The sequence below is a fragment of the Telmatherina bonti genome (assembly GCF_933228915.1).
Source record: "Telmatherina bonti genome assembly, chromosome: 3".
Taxonomy (NCBI): Eukaryota; Metazoa; Chordata; class Actinopteri; order Atheriniformes; family Telmatherinidae; genus Telmatherina; species Telmatherina bonti.
Window position 1 is genome coordinate 29,326,725 of NC_136621.1, and position 17,419 is coordinate 29,344,143.

At 36.8% G+C, this 17,419-nt stretch overlaps 2 protein-coding genes across 2 annotated transcripts in view; one reads left to right on the forward strand and one right to left on the reverse strand.

The window, feature by feature from the left end:
* The window catches only part of herc3 (HECT and RLD domain containing E3 ubiquitin protein ligase 3), a gene marked incomplete at its 3' end in the record, with an annotated part of 30,636 nt that extends 24,440 nt beyond the window's left edge, over positions 1–6,196 (reverse strand). Inside the window, exons 1-6 of the mRNA XM_079264514.1 lie at positions 6,146–6,196; positions 3,962–4,312; positions 2,199–2,358; positions 1,279–1,355; positions 564–785; positions 65–156 (exon numbers count right to left, since the gene is read on the reverse strand). Of these exons, the coding sequence (XP_079120640.1) occupies positions 65–156; positions 564–785; positions 1,279–1,355; positions 2,199–2,358; positions 3,962–4,184 (774 nt within the window). The 5' untranslated portion in view covers positions 4,185–4,312; positions 6,146–6,196. The remainder of the gene's footprint in view (positions 1–64; positions 157–563; positions 786–1,278; positions 1,356–2,198; positions 2,359–3,961; positions 4,313–6,145) is intronic.
* A 2,684-nt stretch (positions 6,197–8,880) lies between these two features.
* On the forward strand, positions 8,881–17,057 carry ppm1kb (protein phosphatase, Mg2+/Mn2+ dependent 1Kb). The gene is made up of 7 exons (XM_079264520.1): positions 8,881–9,005; positions 9,893–10,427; positions 10,538–10,638; positions 13,270–13,435; positions 13,898–14,042; positions 14,217–14,351; positions 15,130–17,057. Exons 2-7 carry the CDS (start codon positions 9,958–9,960, stop codon positions 15,259–15,261), a joined length of 1,149 nt encoding a protein of 382 aa, XP_079120646.1. The 5' UTR covers positions 8,881–9,005; positions 9,893–9,957; the 3' UTR covers positions 15,262–17,057.
* The last annotated feature ends 362 nt before the right edge of the window (positions 17,058–17,419 follow it).

Here is a 17,419-nt window from a genome sequence, read left to right on the forward strand (position 1 = left end):
CACTGTAAAACAATTAAAGGTTGATTAAAATCTGCAAATCTCACAGCAGAGTGATGCTTCATACCTTCGTGAGGGCTGCTGTATGTTCACCTCCACAGCTGATGTAAACAACCTTCTGAGATCGCAAAAATTTGATGTGGCAGGGGACGGCGCGATCTGTTGATGCAAGCAACAATCAACCCAGACTACCAGTTTACCTGTATAAGTGGGATGTTGTAAACTTCTGCAGTGAGGAAAGCATAAAAGTGGTCACTCTGCTGCACACGAACTACTCAAGAAGTGATTATTTAATAGCACCATGTTAGAAAACAAAGGAATTAAAGAAACTTGTGTATCAGAGGTTTCTTTATAAAAAAGACAAGATTTTAAAATGTACTTTATGTTGTCGGATGAAACACCGGCCATCATTTTACAGGAGCGCTTATAGCTTCCAGTCAGTAATGTCTTATTTCTAATAGTACATTCATCATATGTAAACACAAATATGGCACTGTCCAATACAGAATCATTTGTCTTTTTTAAAATCACATTGCGCACACCATTTCAAACCATCTGATTCTCACCTTGTTTATCATTAAGACCCAGCTGTCCAGCTCTGTTTTTCCCCCAGCCAAATACAGCCCCAGACAAGGAGAGTGCAAAACTGTGGTCCCCCCCTGCAGTTATCTGTGCCAGAGGAATTCCTGCCAGAGACTTTAGAGGATGCGGGGACAGCTTGCTGGGCTCTCCTTTCCCCAGACCAAGCTGGCCATTGGTGTTCTGGCCCCACGTAAACAGCTGGCCATCTAAGAGAGAGGACGCATAGGGAGATTGATTATATACATATATACACTACCAGTCAATTGTCTGGACGCACTTTCACATTAAATCCAATGGGAAAGTGTGTCCGAACTTCGACTGTTACTGTGTGTATACATGTGTATATATATATATATATATATATATATATATATATATATATATATATATATATATATATATATATATATATATATATATATATATGTATGTATGTATGTATATATGTATGTATGTATATATATATATATATATATATATATATATATATATATATATATATATATATATATATATATATATATATATGAAAAAATACACAAAAGCAACAGAAAGCAAAATAAAACAAAGGATGACAGAAGTCACTCAAAATCATCCAATCATGTTATCTAAAGTGGATGTGGATATAACTGGGATAGGCAAACAAAATTCATGAGTGAACAGTGTTTCTGTTTTACTTAGCGTCTGTGTCCCACACACCTCTAGCAAGCGCAATGCAGTGTTGGTTCCCGCACATTACTTGGGAGATGCTGTGATCACATAACCTTTTAACCAACCTGAAGAAAGCAAGACAAAATTTAACTTCATGAGCATTTCTCATTTAGGTGACTGCTACCCTGAACAACACATTTCAAGCAGTCTGCTAGAAAAACAAGTTTATCCCTGGGCTGCATTACCTGATCTTCTACAAAGATTTGGGGAGACCGGTTCTTGTGGTTTTGAAATGTTGTTTCTATTACTGCTTGCTGAATTTTAATGGGTGAAGAGGTCTCGCTTAATAGCTTTACTCTGTGACAGATGAGGAAGTAGTTAAAGGTAAAGTATGTAAGATTTTCAATATTTTCAAAATAAATTAACTAAAAAAATAACTACAATCATAATTAGATAGTTTTTTAAACATGTAGGTTCTAGTCTGTCCATATTTGATGTGTTATTAAATTACAAGTTTAATTAATGACAAAGACCCTTCTTAAAGGTTTGCCTACCAGTAAAAAAAAGTGCCTTTTGTCATTTGTCATTAATTAAACTTGTAATTTAATAACACATAAAATATGGACAGACTAGAACCTACATGTTTAAAAAAAACTATCTAATTATGATTATAGTTATTTTATTAGTTAATTTATTTTGAAAAAAATTGAAAATCTTACATACTCCACCTTTAAGCTAGTTTAACAGCAAGATTTAATTACCGACATGTGCTTCTGTGACATACATTTTTTTTTACATTAATAACAGTTATAAGAGTTATAAGGCGTCCATGTCTAAATGCACTCATGAATATGTGTGTCAGGTGTCAATGCACATCAGGCCTGTACTCCATTAAGCAACTAAACATTGCATTTGTCTGAATCCTGCTTCGGGCTGGATTCATCCTTAATGATGTGCTACAAAGTCACCTTGGGATTCTAACAGATGTCTCTGCGGTCCCCAGGCCGAGCTGTCCCCCTTCTCCAGTCCCCCATGCAAACACCTGACCCTGCTCATTCACTGCCATCGAATGGGTGCGACCACACGACACCATTGTTATCTTCTGAGTGTCCAGAGCAACCACCAGCTCTGTGAAAAGAAGAGAAAAATGTATCAGACTATGGCAGAAGCTCAGCTTAAACTTTCATTTTTTCAATTCAGCTTTTTTGTCCTTTGACAAAAAAAAAAGTCTTGGCTATAATCTAAATTTAAAAACTGATCATTTTGTTTATCAAATTTTAACAAAATTCCTTATTTTCACTTCTACAGCAACGACATCTTAATGGTTTCTAAATTTGGGTGGAAGATCCACACACACACACACACACACACACACACACACAAACACACACACAGCTCATGTAAGATATGTTCAACATATTCAGCTTAAATCAGCCTGAGAAGAATACAGGTACTTTACAAGAAACAGCACTACAGAACAAAAAAGGATGAGTTCACACACAGACGCACACACGTGCACACACACACACACACACACACACACACACACACACACACACACACACACACACACACACACACAACAAAAAGCAGAGCTGCTATTCTACTTTTGTTCCTGTTTGGTTACTTCTGTTTGGTTTCACAAAGAATCTTTGAAATATAAAGCTGGCTAAATATTTTTTGAAGTGAACATTTTGCAGCCTTTCTATGCTAACTATATGCTAGCATAGAAATGCTAGCCTTTCTAACTATCTTTTAAAAGGAGGCAAACTTTATTTGCTCAAGTTTCTGTCAGTGCTGCATTTTTTCGTTGTTGTTACAGGCTGACCCACATGCCACATGCCACAGCCCACTCCAACATCCACATGTGCAATGCCAACACATACCAAACATTGTCTACTGAGCTGTCTACCATTGTGTTCTACTTTTGACCCAAGATGCATATCATCTGCCAAATCCTGTTGTTTTATTGCTTTATCTGTGTATGGCAGATGTTCTGTCATCTAGATGGTTTAGTGCATGCAAACACATGAAGAAATAACCAGGACCTGCTGCAACCTGCAGAAGATGTTTCAGTGCCTACTGCAGACCGAAACTTCCTTGCATTCTTGGAGAGATCACGGCTGTATGAATTTTATCAGATATTTTGCTAAATTCTAAATTAGGTATAAACTCTTATCAGTAGTACAACTGTATTTAAGAAAATGTGGGTGAATAAAAACTGACCATACTGTTGCATAGAACTTTAATTTTATAATTATACAATTTTGAGGAAATGCTAATTTAGCTGCCATAGCAACTCTGAGGTATGACACACCAAGTTCAATGCATGTGGTGGATATGGATGAAAATTTACAAGTAAATAAATCATATTTAACATTCAACAAAACAAAAAGGAGTCCTAGATAAACAATGTTTAAGAAATTGAGAGAAAGGATGGTGTCAATGATGAGATAAGGACTGAACCAGTACTTGTATGTTACATATATGAAAGAAAATACAATGGTTCAATCAAAAAGAGTCCAAATATTTCCCAGTTTCTATATTCTGCTCGATGTGATGCCTTATGATGGCAAAAGAAAAAAAAACTTTTTACAGAGTGATAAAAAAAATTTATTTAGGGCATGCATCAATCATAAAAAATGATGCAGCCATACTACAATTCCACATTTTTGAGCTTGCAGCTCAATCAGCCTCAAAAGGGCCACTCCTCATAAACAACTCAGCTTACCTGGAGAGCTTCCAGATTTGTCGTGGCCCAGCTGTCCACAGCTGTTAGAGCCACATGTGTACACACTACCATCATGCAGGAGGAACAGCGTGTGTTGTCCTCCACAGACGACCTCTTTCAGACCCCTGCCACTGAACACATGACAGTTCCTCGGTTCAAACACAGGGTTTCTCTCCACTCCAATACCCAGCTGCCCACACTTGGCATTCCCCCAGCACAGCATGAGGGTGAAGCAAGAGGAAGCGAGCACCAATCTGAAGAGGCAGTAAGACTAATGGCCAGATGGAGGAAGACAGTACTGTTCAAGCCTGAGAGAAGCACCGCTTTCTCCTTTTCGTGTAGATTTCCACCCTGGAAGAAACAAAAGCAATGGGACTACATCGTCATATTCATTAGGATTCCATGATAATCACTGTGCTCCTTTTATACATCCTGACAATGTTTAAATAATGAATTAGGAATTGGATTTACAGGAGGCTGGGCTGAGTATGATGTAAGCACAGCGGCAGAGGGACAGACAGGAGTGTTTAAATAAACCCTGGCAAAGTAATCCTGGCTTAAGCTGCTTCAAGCAGTCCCACCTTAATGTCCATCCGCTCAGAGCACATGCATATCACTGACTGAGTTAGCTGGACATAATAAACAAAACAAAAATGAAAACAATTTTTGAACCATGTTACCTAGATCATATAAAAACATTAGACAGCAACACATTGGGAAAAAAAACTTCATTGGTTTATTCTTTGAGAAATCTTATATATTTTTTACAGATAAGCATATTAATACAGATAAGTTTATTAATTACAATAAACAAAAAGGACATATGAAACAAGGCATAACAAGCAGCCTTGTCACCTTTACGACACTACCCCAAAATTGAACTAATTTTAAATTGACAACAACAATTCAGCACAAACATTAATATTATTAAAATGCAATTATGAAACCAGGAGTTATTTAAATTTATTCACACACTGTTTAACATTGCAAACAAAACAACAATAGAATCACTGTGACACATTTAGCCAAACAAATATAGAAATAACAATATTTCCAAAGGCAGGAAAGAAATGCCACACGCCATTTAACTGACATACAAGTAACTGTAGTTTACAACTGAATTGTCCTCTGTTCATCATTCCCTCTAAACGTGTCAGGGAACATATATATATAAGAAATAGATCTTATCATATTATAGCTCACAACACAAACTTTGTATGTAACAAATATGAAAGATCCAGGCAGAGGTAGGGGTACAAAAAAAATGCTATGATTGTAAGGGCTCAGACGATTCCTGAAAGTCTGTCAATGCTACTGAATGGTGGAAAACAATGTTAAACTAATACTTTTGTCAGTTTCACCAGGCTGTTTGTAAAAAAAAAAAAAAAAAAAAAAAAAAAAAAGGGGGGGGGGGGGGGGGGGGGGGGGGGGGATGAAGATCATTACTTAATTGTATAGCTGTGATCACAACTGTCCAAAAGGATTGCATTATTATATAATAAACTAAGACAGGCTATTTTGAAGAAGCCATTTTTTTTATTATTGTTGTTAATATTTTGATGAATTTATCAGCATGTGTGACTGTGACAGCTCAAATAAAATGGTTGTTTATCTGTTGATCAAACCATCAATTTAACTCGATGAAATAAGAGTTACAATATTTTGTTTATACTAACACATTTGTAAATATAACAGGGTAATTACTAGTGCTCTAGTTGTGGCATCAGTAATAACAGTATAATAACTGCTGATCATTGCAACTTTTAACTTTTTTTTTTAATGACAAAAGGATGCCACACTGATCACTAGCCCTGACTCGGTGGTTTTTATTACTGTTATTCTTATTATCCCAGGCAGAAGCTACATTTAGCCTGAAACGCTTCATCTTTCTCCTCGCTTGCTGGGACAAGCACGTTACGTTGACTCCTGGTACGTGTTATGCAAATAGTATGCATACTATGTGCAGATGTAGCTCAATATCCCCGGTGGCATTTGCAGAATTAGTTTTATAAGAGAATCAAGACACGTTTTGATGACACGAAGCTAACAAACCCCACCAGGCTAAAGTGACGCTGGCTGCGAGTGTTTTCATCAAGAGCAACCTACCTGCTGTCTGCGTTGCATTTAAAACGGTGTCGAAGCAATGCTGTGGCTGCTTTATGTCAGATTAAACAGTATATTTACCTTGACATGTGCATCCTGAAATTGGACGTAAAGGTATAAATTGAGGAGCTCCAAAAAACAAACGAGGAAGTGCTACATCTGGTTACGTCATGAAAACCTCCAAGCTAGGAAGATTTGATTGGCTAACAGAAGCGGAAGTAGGGATGTGTTGTACACACATCACTGTTCGTGACCCAAATGCTCTGGTTGTTGTCAAATTGCAATAAAATGTAATAACTTTAGAAAGACATAATATTAGAAAGTAATTCTTGCTTTAAGGGTTGCAAAAATGCAGCTGGTTTCTTGATATGGCCACATATTTTGATAGTATCTGATAGCTTAAAATGAAAACAAGAACATGACTTTATTGCCTAGTGTGTTATACAGTGTAATGAAAAATAGTAAGAAAAGTTAAAACATATTGTCTGGGGATTTGTTACAGGTGTTTATTATATGCAAGCAGAAATATCAAGACCATCCTAGTGTTTAATAGATAAAATTAATCCTGCAGGGATTATTGAATCCAATGCTAAATTTTGGCAGGGATTTGACACCAACCAATACATTTTGCACTCTCAATTAGGATTTTATTACTAGTAGTTGTAAAGAGTAATTGACCATTTGTATGTGCATTTAAATATGTCATTTAATGCATAATTAAAATGTAATGTTGGTTGTGGGAAAGAAAATTAGGTTTTGATCATATAGTGTTAAAAAATATGAAAAAGCCACATTTTAAAAGTCCAAATCTGTTCTAAAGTACTTTTGGCAGAATAAAATGAATTTATTTCTAATTATATTTTATGGCATTTCATCTAAAAAAGACATAATAGTATGTGCTGAATTTCCAGGTACATAAAAGAACTAAATGATAACCTCTTAGCTGCAACAAAATAATGCAGTTTTCTGTTGCATTGGACTGTGGATCTGTTAGTTGTTGAAAAACAACCACATATGAAACATGCATAATGTTATTGCTTATACTCAGCCAAGGTTTTGGATTATGTGTTTGTTTGTTATTATGCTCCTGAACACTGCGCTATCAGTGACAAATATTTACAGCTCAATTAAACATTTAGTTCATTGCAGTTCTTTACAAACTTGTAAGATTGATTATAACTTGTTTGCACACAAAGATTCCTAATTTATAGGCAGTTGGCATAAGGTACTATCCACTAATATACCAGTAAATGTTTTCTAGTTTCTTTTGCCCTCAGGAATTAGTTTGAGCTCCAGATATGACATTTCAATCACTGTCATTTTTTTTCCTTTGTGTCCTTAATTTCATTGCATATACCCCCTAATTGATTTTATGCTGAATAAAATGGTCTCCCCCTTCCTGTTGAGTTGGTCAAAGTTACTCACTGACCAACTGTGACCAACTCAACGGGAAGGGGGAGACCACCATGTAGCCTACTTCCTAAGGAGGCAAGGAGCTTATAACTCATGCAGAAAACTGCTGCAAATAGTTTACTAGTTGTCAGCATTCTTTTCTAGGGTGTGGTGTCCTTGGGGTGCAACTGCAGGAGGAATATACACAACTTGAACAGACTTGGATGGAGCCAGAGTCTGTTGTGATGGTTGCAGAGAGAGGAAAATACTGGATATGTTATTTGCTATGAGCTCAGCCAGTCTTTGCATTCCACCATCACAGCACACAAGTGGCTTGTTTAGCAGCGCTAGGTGCAGAGCATCTAGGATGCATTCACATCAGGCTCAAAAATCCTTCATGCATAACTGTTAGATAGCACATAGGGTGGGGTAAAGGACTCATTTGCTTTGTTACTTTAATAACACTTTAAATGTCTGTGTTATTTTTAATCTGACTGATATACTTATTCTGTGATGGACTGGCGAGCTGTCCAGGGTGTACCCTGCCTGTCGCCCAAAGCCGGCTGGGATAGGCTCCAGCTTCCCCGCGACCCTGAATTGGAATAAGCGGTTCGGAAAATGAATGAATGAATGAATGAATGATATACTTATTTATGCTGCTTATTTGTATATCCCTACTTTTACCCAATTCCAGTCTTTACCTTACCTGATGACAATTTATTTTTATCTTTATTGACAGTTTTATTTTATTGTATATTTTCCTTTTTTGTGAGTGCTGCTGATTACCCATATTCAAATGATTGCCCATTTCTTTTGAGGTTATTCAAGCATCTATCTATCTATCTATCTATCTATCTATCTATCTATCTATCTATCTATCTATCTATCTATCTATCTATCTATCTATCTATCTATCTGTGTTAAATACTACATACAGCACATGTTGTGAAAGTGTTGATGCACAGTTACAACATGCAGATTCTGAGAAAAGTTTAAACATGAATGAGGGTTTCTAAGTGAAAACAGTACACAGGCCTGCACTCCTCCCCCAGTAACCTTAAATTCCAGCAAGGTTAAAAGAAAAATTAGGTAAACATTCAGGTTTCATATTACCTAGAGACCTCACCTAGTACACCTTGTAAAAAAAATAAAAGCATCTGCGCGCCTTTAAAACAATTACTACAACCCAGTGATAGTAAGGAAATGCGTTGAGGAAAATGTAAAACATAAAGGTTAATTTCATGTGATTGCTAAGGCCACAAAGCCTATGTTTTTCACCAACAGGCTGCAAGGGGGCCGTGGAGCTTCTTAATGATTGGTTTGCTTCCCTGTCATTCATTCCTGTCATAGCCAATCATATGCTCTGTATGTGGGGCGTGAAGCGAAGCGCCTTCTGATTGGCGCGGTTACATTACAGGCCTTGTTTCTCAACGTTGGACAGTAAGGCTGGAAAGAGGGCGGCGGTTTTTCATTCAGTTTGTCAGAACTTGCTCTTATCGAAAAACCAGAAAAGGGATTCAAGCATATACTTCAAATCTAAAGACCCAAGGTATTTCTTTTTTCAATATTCAGTCATGTGTTGAGAGGATGGTCTTGATTATGTTGGAGAGACTGCGTATAGCGAGCATATGCTAACCAGCTCAGGCTTGCTAGTAAGACTCGCGGTAATTACATCATCTTAGGGAAAAATGTTATTAAAATATATTCATTAGCTTGTTTCTATTTCCGGATATTAACTCAGATTTTATTATGGACATTTGAGGTGCTAAATATGTAAGAGAGAGTTGCTCTATGTTAGAAATTTACTACTATGTAATAGCATTAGCAGCTAGTTTGATGATTGTTAGTTGCGTAATATGCTCTGCGGCAACGTGATGTTTCCAGATGCACAACTCTGTGTTGTCCATTTCGTTACATCGCTCAGGTCAGAGATATTGTTTTTACTTATGGTGTTCGACACACAGAATTTGTTCATCATTACAAACAAATAAAACTGTTAATTAGCTTTGAAACGTATGTATTTTAGACGATCTGAACTGCATCTTCCTGGTCATCATGATGCTAATATAAAACAGCACTTTCCAAGCACAAAGAAGATTTTATCAGCTTTTGTTCTGAAAATGTATCAATAATCAAATACCTAAAGAATTGCATATATATACTGTGTTTTAAAAGTATTGATGATAAATTGATAGTTAAATACTTAATTATTTTTTTCAATGTGTTTTGAAATGAGAGGAATATAAATAATTTTGCTTGATGATTTCTAGTTTGAAGATATCTTTGGCTAATGAAAACACAAACATGGCAGCATTATGGGACACAAACAAACAAAAAACAAAACAAAGAATAATTTCTTCATCTTTACTCATATACATTAATTTATTAGATTCAGTAGAAGTGTCTCCAGTCTAATGAAATGATTTTTGTCTTTAGTGTTTGGACACCACAACGCTCTTCTTCTACGTCCAGTTCCACCCAGTGTTTTTGCTGTGAGGGGGATGTCAGTAGCTTGTCTTGTGCGCCTGGCCAGGTGCAGTGGTCCTCATGTTGGTCGCAGTGGTCTTTTACAAAAAGTTTTTGTTCCACCGTCATCCCAGTACAACAACCACCCAGAGTTAACAGTGATCCGCAGACAACTTTATGGGCCATCAGGAACACGATACAGCAACACACGCTTTGATCCAGACAGCAGTGGTCGCCCTACAACATGGGATTCATTTGGCATCTGGGATGATCGCATCGATGAGCCCATCCTTCTGCCCCCCAGCATACGTTATGGCAAGCCTATCCCTAAAGTTAGCCTATCGAAGGTAGGCTGTGCCTCCCTCATAGGCCATCGCAAGGAGAATGAGGACCGCTTCCAGGTCTCCCAAATAACAAACAATATCCTCTATTTTGCTGTGTTTGATGGGCATGGTGGACCAGAAGCAGCTGACTTTTGTGAAAAATACATGGAAAAATTCATCAAGTAAGGAAATCATAAAAAAATGTTGTTGACATCTTATGCAACAGTTATCATCATAGCAGTGAACTGGCTGGTGAAGAACTCAAACATTATGTCATTGATTTTTCTTTCAGGGACCTTCTGGCGGAGGAAGACAATCTGGAAATGGTTTTAACGAAAGCCTTTCTTGAAGTAGACAAAGCCTTTGCAAAGCACTTACACTTCTGTCCAAATGGTAGGTTTTGTCACATGACAAGTCCTTAAATATACTGCGCAAACACACAAGTGTATATGTTTTGATGTAATGACATTTTTTTTTCTTTTCTCTTTGAAACTAATGTACTTATTCTATTTAGGCTTTGAGGCTTTGGATTTCCCAACTGACATGACCTCAGCACTTTTGGTTAGAGGTCTGTCGTTTCATCCAAAGTTTCTTAATAAGGAATGCACAATAAACCAGCTACAAATAGAACAAACACTAGTGCCTCAGTGCATACAGCATCTTTATAAACCGACTGGCAACAAATTGAAGGAAAAACCTGAATACATGCATGAATAAGCTTAAATAATCTGGATCACTTTTATTTAGTGTGAAAGTTGCGTAAATCCTATGCTGCAGTCAGCAGATGTTAACTTAGTAGACGACCTTTTGGACAGGTGACATAGTGTTTTAGTCAACACTCCTCCAGCACTAAAAATAGCTGAAAGAGTACCGTACTCATCTATACAAACAAATACTGAAGCTGCACTGGAGTCTTTTCTACCTAATGCTGTTTTTCCTTTAATTTGTTACCCATCCGTTTCTTTTACAGTCTGCCATTTAAATTGTTTTACAAACTCAGTTCAGCCAAAGTAAGGGTAATTTGAGCATCACAATAAGGCAAAAGAAAAATATAAAGCAAGAAAAGTTTATAATTAGTGTAGTTTGCATGTTTGTCCTTTAGAAGCTCTACAAAAGAGCTTGACTTTTTTTTTTTTTACCATTAATTCTAAATGAGCTTATGTGTTAATGTAAAAGCTAGTGTACCTGTAATGTGGCCATACTTCGGCCACGCTGTGTGAAATGTCCCAATATGCCTGTGTGTGTGTGTGCATGTTATCTACGGCAGCTGCTGACCCAGCTAAGAGCTGGAGGCCCTTGGTACCAATGTGGATGGCGAGGCTAGATATTGAAGGAGAGTCCAGCGGGTCCTAAATCCTGGACTACTGGAAGGTTCCTTATCTTTCTCTCAATCCTCTGTCCTTCTTTCTTCATCTTCTCTTACCAAGTGTTTCTGACACTTCTTGTGAGACAGTTCATCGGTGTGACCAGTTTATGAGATGTACAATGTGTTGTGAGAAACAGATCTACACCAGATGCAGCGGGTTTAATGTGAAAATAAAGTCAGTCATATATTTGTTTGGAAAGACAAATATCTAGCAGGTTTCACAATGTGAGCAGATAAATTCAGTCAAATTTGTCATCCCTTAAGGAGCTAAAGCTTAGTGTTGAATAAATACACATTTTTGCCAGACTCTCATGGTTGGAAACAAACTTCTTAGCCTTTACATATAAAGCCCTGTTATTATTTGTCTGCATCCACAAGATTTTATGAATCTCTGTTACAAACTAGAGGTTCGGATTATATTTAAATATATATATAATATATGTTAGGGGTGGGGCTCGTTTAAAAAAATATTTAATAAAAAACTGGCTTTGTAATTAACTAATCTTGATTAATTGAATTACAATATTTGCCCCAGAAAGCAACATTTTATTAATTTAAATGGCTTTTTAGTGGGTGGTCAGATCAAATATTAGACACAGACATTAATATTGTAAACTCTTGTAATCTCTGGAAAAATACATTTTATTTTATAATAGTAAAAAATAAAAATATAAACTAGACACACCTTAAATTACAGTTTAATTTTCAATACTTTACCTAACAGCTCCGGCTGTTCTCTAATTAAGAGTTTACAACATGTTACAGTACTTTTAATTTCTAAAATGTTTTCATCCACACTGTTCAAACCGTAGGCATTAATATCTGACAGTAAGCCAGTATGGGATCAATCAGAGATGATCGCCTCTGGCTGCATCATGAAGCTGGATGTCGGCACCCTCGGGGTGTGGAGGGGCTTACGCAGCAGCTGCTCCTGCTAACAGAGAGTAAACAACACGTTTTTTCAGCGTTATTCACCAAAAGTCTCCAGTATCACCATGGAAGTAGCTGGACTTGTTGACAGTTGCTTTTTCCTTAAATAGACTCACTGAAGGGGCATAAAAATGCTAAATATTGCCACGTTTGTGGCAATAAAAACTACTAAAAGTTGCCATGTTTGTAACTGAAGTCTTCCATTTGTATCAATGTATTTGGTGTACCAGGAAATTATAGACTGAAATGCACTAAAAATGCCCTCATTTTTCTGTAATTAGTAAACATGACATAACTAACGCAATAAAGTCCCACCCCTAAAAAAAGTTTTAGTTTTTTTACAACTCATAATGTTAATGGACAACAGGAGTTTGGAAAAAAATGTTTTTTTTTTTTTTGTTTTTTTTTTTTAAGTGTTTGTGTGTTCTTTGAGTATAAGCTTGAGTACTGGACACTGATAAAGTGTTAGTCAGCTTTTAAGCTTCAGATTTGGCTTAAATTGCTTCAGGTTTCACCTCTATGCTGCAACAGTCCAACCTGCATGTACGACTGCCTCCTCTGTTATTTACTGTAGTTCACTCTAAGTCTTCTACATGACTTCCCACCCATGTCTCCATGTTCTAGTGTGTGGATTTGAAGGTGTGAGATACACCATGTGATTTGTTGCCCCTGTGTGTGGTATGTTACAGCTTGTTCCACGTCTAATGGTACCCCTCATGTCTCTATAGGACCAGGGTTGAATGCTGGAACGACTGCCACCGTGGCTCTGCTGAGGGATGGCATCGAGCTGGTGGTTGCCAGTGTGGGGGACAGCCGTGCCATGTTGTGCCACAAGGGCAAAGCCCTTAAACTGACTGTCGACCACACCCCTGAAAGGAAGGATGAGAAAGAGAGGTAAGTGGTGAGACTACAGTAATGCCAGATTTAGAGGTCACCACAAAAAATAAAAATGGAAAAGTAGGATGAAACAAAGCTTCTTTAAAGTATTAAATATTGTAAAATGTTGTGGGATTTAGGTTTCATATTGATTAAACCTAATTCCAACCATAGTAGATTAATTTAGGAAAGGTTATCTATTGTTTAATTAAGGTATATTAATCAATGTAAATGTGGTTTACTTTAATATGTTTATCTTTTGTGCATAAATAACTATGTTTTGGACAAAAAAAAACTTTAGGAATTTAAGGAAATCCCTTCTAATACTGAGAAATATGTAAAGTAAGTTGCATTATGCCCTCATATGGCCTCATCATTGATGAGTTGTCCAGATGTTATCACCTCTCAGAGGCCATCACAAATTATCTGAATGGATTTTTAATGTGCACACTTCTTTCTGCATCTGTCCCGGGCCCTTAGAATAAAGAAAAGCGGAGGTTTTATCACCTGGAATAGTCTGGGACAGCCAAACGTCAATGGCAGGCTGGCAATGACGCGCAGTATTGGAGACTTTGATCTGAAGAAGATGGGAGTCATTGCTGAGCCTGAAACCAAAAGAATACTGGTAGGTTTATACGTGGAATATAATTAAAATCCCTCCAAAAATGCACAGCCCCATAATTGCTGTAGCTTAGGATGTTTGCTTTTAGAATGAAGCAACTTTCCCTTCATATAGTTGCTTCCTGTGTCACTTTAACTAATTACCGCTTTTCATTTGTGTTGCTCGTCCTTTTCTCAGTTGCATCATGTCCACGACTCATTCCTGGCGCTGACCACAGATGGAGTTAACTTCATCATGAACAGCCAAGAGATCTGCAATGTTATCAACCAATGCCACGACCCCAAAGAGGCAGCTCAGAGAATATCTGACCAGGTACGACAACCATACTTGTAAGGTGTACTCCACAGAAAAAGCCGACTATGTAAATGTTTGACGGCAGAGTTTTTATTGAGTGCGAGATGAACGCTTGCTTTTTGGTGTCCTCTTAAGAACAACGTAAATCTTTCTTTACTGAAAAAAGTCAGTATCGTACACACCGATGCACAATGGGGTACAATTGCTTTCTTTTACTTACTTATACAAACATGGAGTCCAGGAGGTGCAAGAGGTCAGGTTGTTTTTCGCCACTTGGGGGTAGTATGTCCATCTATTAACATAACTGTTTAGACATTATATACTATGAAGATCCTTGCAAATGGCTTCTTATTTATTTATTTTTATTTTTTTTTAAACACATATACCACAACGGTAATATTTATTTATTGTTACATTTAGGCATTTGAATGCAACGCCATTTGTTTTTCTTTTAACTTTGCAACACTGCAAAATGCATCGGTGTGGTCAGCAGCTAATGACTTACTTTGAATAATGATTAACCAAAACAGATTCCAGTGCACTACTGGGTTTATTTGTAATTTGTTTCTCTGAATCACATTTTCACGTTTAGTCTTTTTTTTTATTTATGGCTTACATAAAGTATGCATTTTAGCATTACAGGCTAATTCATGCTAATCCACCACTAAGTTTTAAACATTTTATACTTCAATCAGGTATAAAGTCTGCAAACGTATTTATTTGTTTTTCAACTTTTTCAACAGATCTTTGTTTACATGCAGACGATTGTTGACTCTGTGTTCCCTTTCTCTCTCAGGCTCTTCATTATGGTTCAGAGGACAACAGCACAATCATTGTGGTGCCGTTTGGTGCTTGGGGAAAACACAAGAGTTCAGACGCAAGTTTCTCCTTCAGTCGAAGTTTTGTGTCCAGTGGCCGCTGGGCCTAGACAGGACCAAAAAGGTGCCGTCTGTGGACCCATTTAAAGCGTGCAATATTAGTTGGTGCCCTTACATAAACCATGATACCTAGTGGGTATAAGACATGAAATTAGTAATGTATGCTTTTAAAAAAGTGTTTTGTCTATTAGCAACCCAAATGACCTCAAAGGTGCTTAAAGCTGAGAAGTGTTTTAATGGTAGGGAGGGATTGGTGATAACGTGTTGCCTGCTCGGCGGTCTAAACGGCGGTCTCACTGTCATTCAGATATCTTTTCAGCGGCCGATGAGGCCCAAATAATTTTATCATTTTAAATTTGATTATCTATTATGCCCTTCGACTCTGGTTAGCCTGAAATGAACATGCTGCATTTCAAGAAAATTGTGTATCCAGATGTCAATATTTACAAGTCGTTAGTTTTAGTTGTTGTTTTTTTTTTTTTGTTTGTTTGGTTTTTTTTTTTTTGTTTATTTTATGTAATTATTTTTTGTTTGTTTGTTTTCTTAATTTATTGTTCGGTTGTTAAGTAGGGTTTTTTTTGTTATGTTTTTTGGGGTTTTTTTTGTTTTTGGACCACTTCTTAAAATTAAGTTAAAACAAGCATAAAGGACAATGGGGATGTACAGCACTTGAATTTGAATACTTGATAATAATTAAATTAATTCAAGCCTTTGTGTTGGCAGGCAAACCTGTAGTGTCATGAAAAACATACTGAGTCATTGAGTCAGTTTCTGGATTCTCAGAGTTTCTATTTTTTCATGGAAGAGTTGCATCTTATAAGTTTATGTCCCTGACTCCCTGACAGACACTTAACATTCTTTGTATTAGAGATACTTACCAAAGCACCAAGGAAAAACTTTGATTCCCTTTTGCACACACTTGAAGGTTTGGATGAAATGTATGTTTGCAAATCTCTGAAAGTGATGCAGTGGATTAGTGAATGAAACTGTTAAAACAGAATTTAAATGGCTGAACTGGACATTTATCTAAAACTACATAGTCATAAACCTTGCAAGTCAAGTATCACTCTAGGTTGTGTAAGTGTGTATGTTAATGTCAGTCCTGATCTGAAACGAGTCTTGTGAGGGCAGAAACAAGCGTTCAGGGTTGGAAATGTACAGAGTATATTTTGTAAATAGTTGTATTTATATATTTCTGTAAAACTCATAGTTCTATTTGTGTAATATCTTGGCAAAATCCCTCATATCTGAATATCCTACACGTGCAAAACCTTTGCGTCGGTGGTCGCGTTGTGTAGAGCTGCAAAAATTTTTTGACAAGAACTCAACTACAATGTGTAATCCTTTGTTTCTACCTTATATATCACAGATTTCGCATAACACTGAAGCGCAGCACCACAGAGTTCAGCCTAGAGCCGTGTATGACAGGATGAATGTTTGCTTAAATGGTTTAAAAGAATGAAAAACTATCGAAATAGTTGTTTCTATGTGGCTGACCTAATGTGAGTGGATGAACTGTCCAGTTTTTTGTCGTGGTGGTTTATGGTAGGAAAATGCAGCACAATATTTATCAGCATTGTTTAATCTGTGAGTTGCAAATGTTGTAAAGCATCCAGCTTTTCCCAAAACATTTGTAAATACAACTTACTCCTTGAATGAGATGGGTTTTGTTATAAGGATTTGTGTCTGAGTGTGACAGCCACCTACACCAGTCACAACTGTTGAAGGTGTCCGTGTGTGTTCACTATGTTACTGTATTTTGTTCAAATGCTTTGAAAATATTCACACCTTAGCTGTGAGTCTGTTCCTGGGACCTAAATGTGACTTTATCTACAATACTGCTAGTACTGACATGTTTGGTTTTTTTTTGTTTTGTTTCTGTCTGAATGGACACTCATGCTTCAATTAAAGACAGTAAATCAACAGTTTCTTGTCTTTTTTTGGGGGGAAATTGTTCTGTGATAAAGCTATTATGGCTTTTGTGTTAAATAGTTGTGTTAGCATTGGTTTTTTTAGTTGTCACAGTCATGAAATTGATATTTGAAAAGTTTAATGTGCAAGACAAACCTAATTTCTTTGTTATAAAAAAAAAAAAAAACCACTAAGCTAACACTCCTGTGACTCTTTATGCATATCATTGTGTGACTTATCAGGAAGTACCTGTCTCTAGAGAATTTATGTTAAAAGTTGCCAAACAGGCTGACTGGT

Excerpts from the sequence above, each read along its gene's own strand:
- ppm1kb (XM_079264520.1), top strand. The coding sequence starts at position 9,958 with ATGTCAGTAGCTTGTCTTGTGCGCCTGGCCAGGTGCAGTGGTCCTCAT. Across the intron at positions 14,043-14,216 it reads CTGAAACCAAAAGAATACTG|TTGCATCATGTCCACGACTC; the intron begins GTAGGTTTATAC and ends TCCTTTTCTCAG. Across the intron at positions 14,352-15,129 it reads CTCAGAGAATATCTGACCAG|GCTCTTCATTATGGTTCAGA; the intron begins GTACGACAACCA and ends TTTCTCTCTCAG.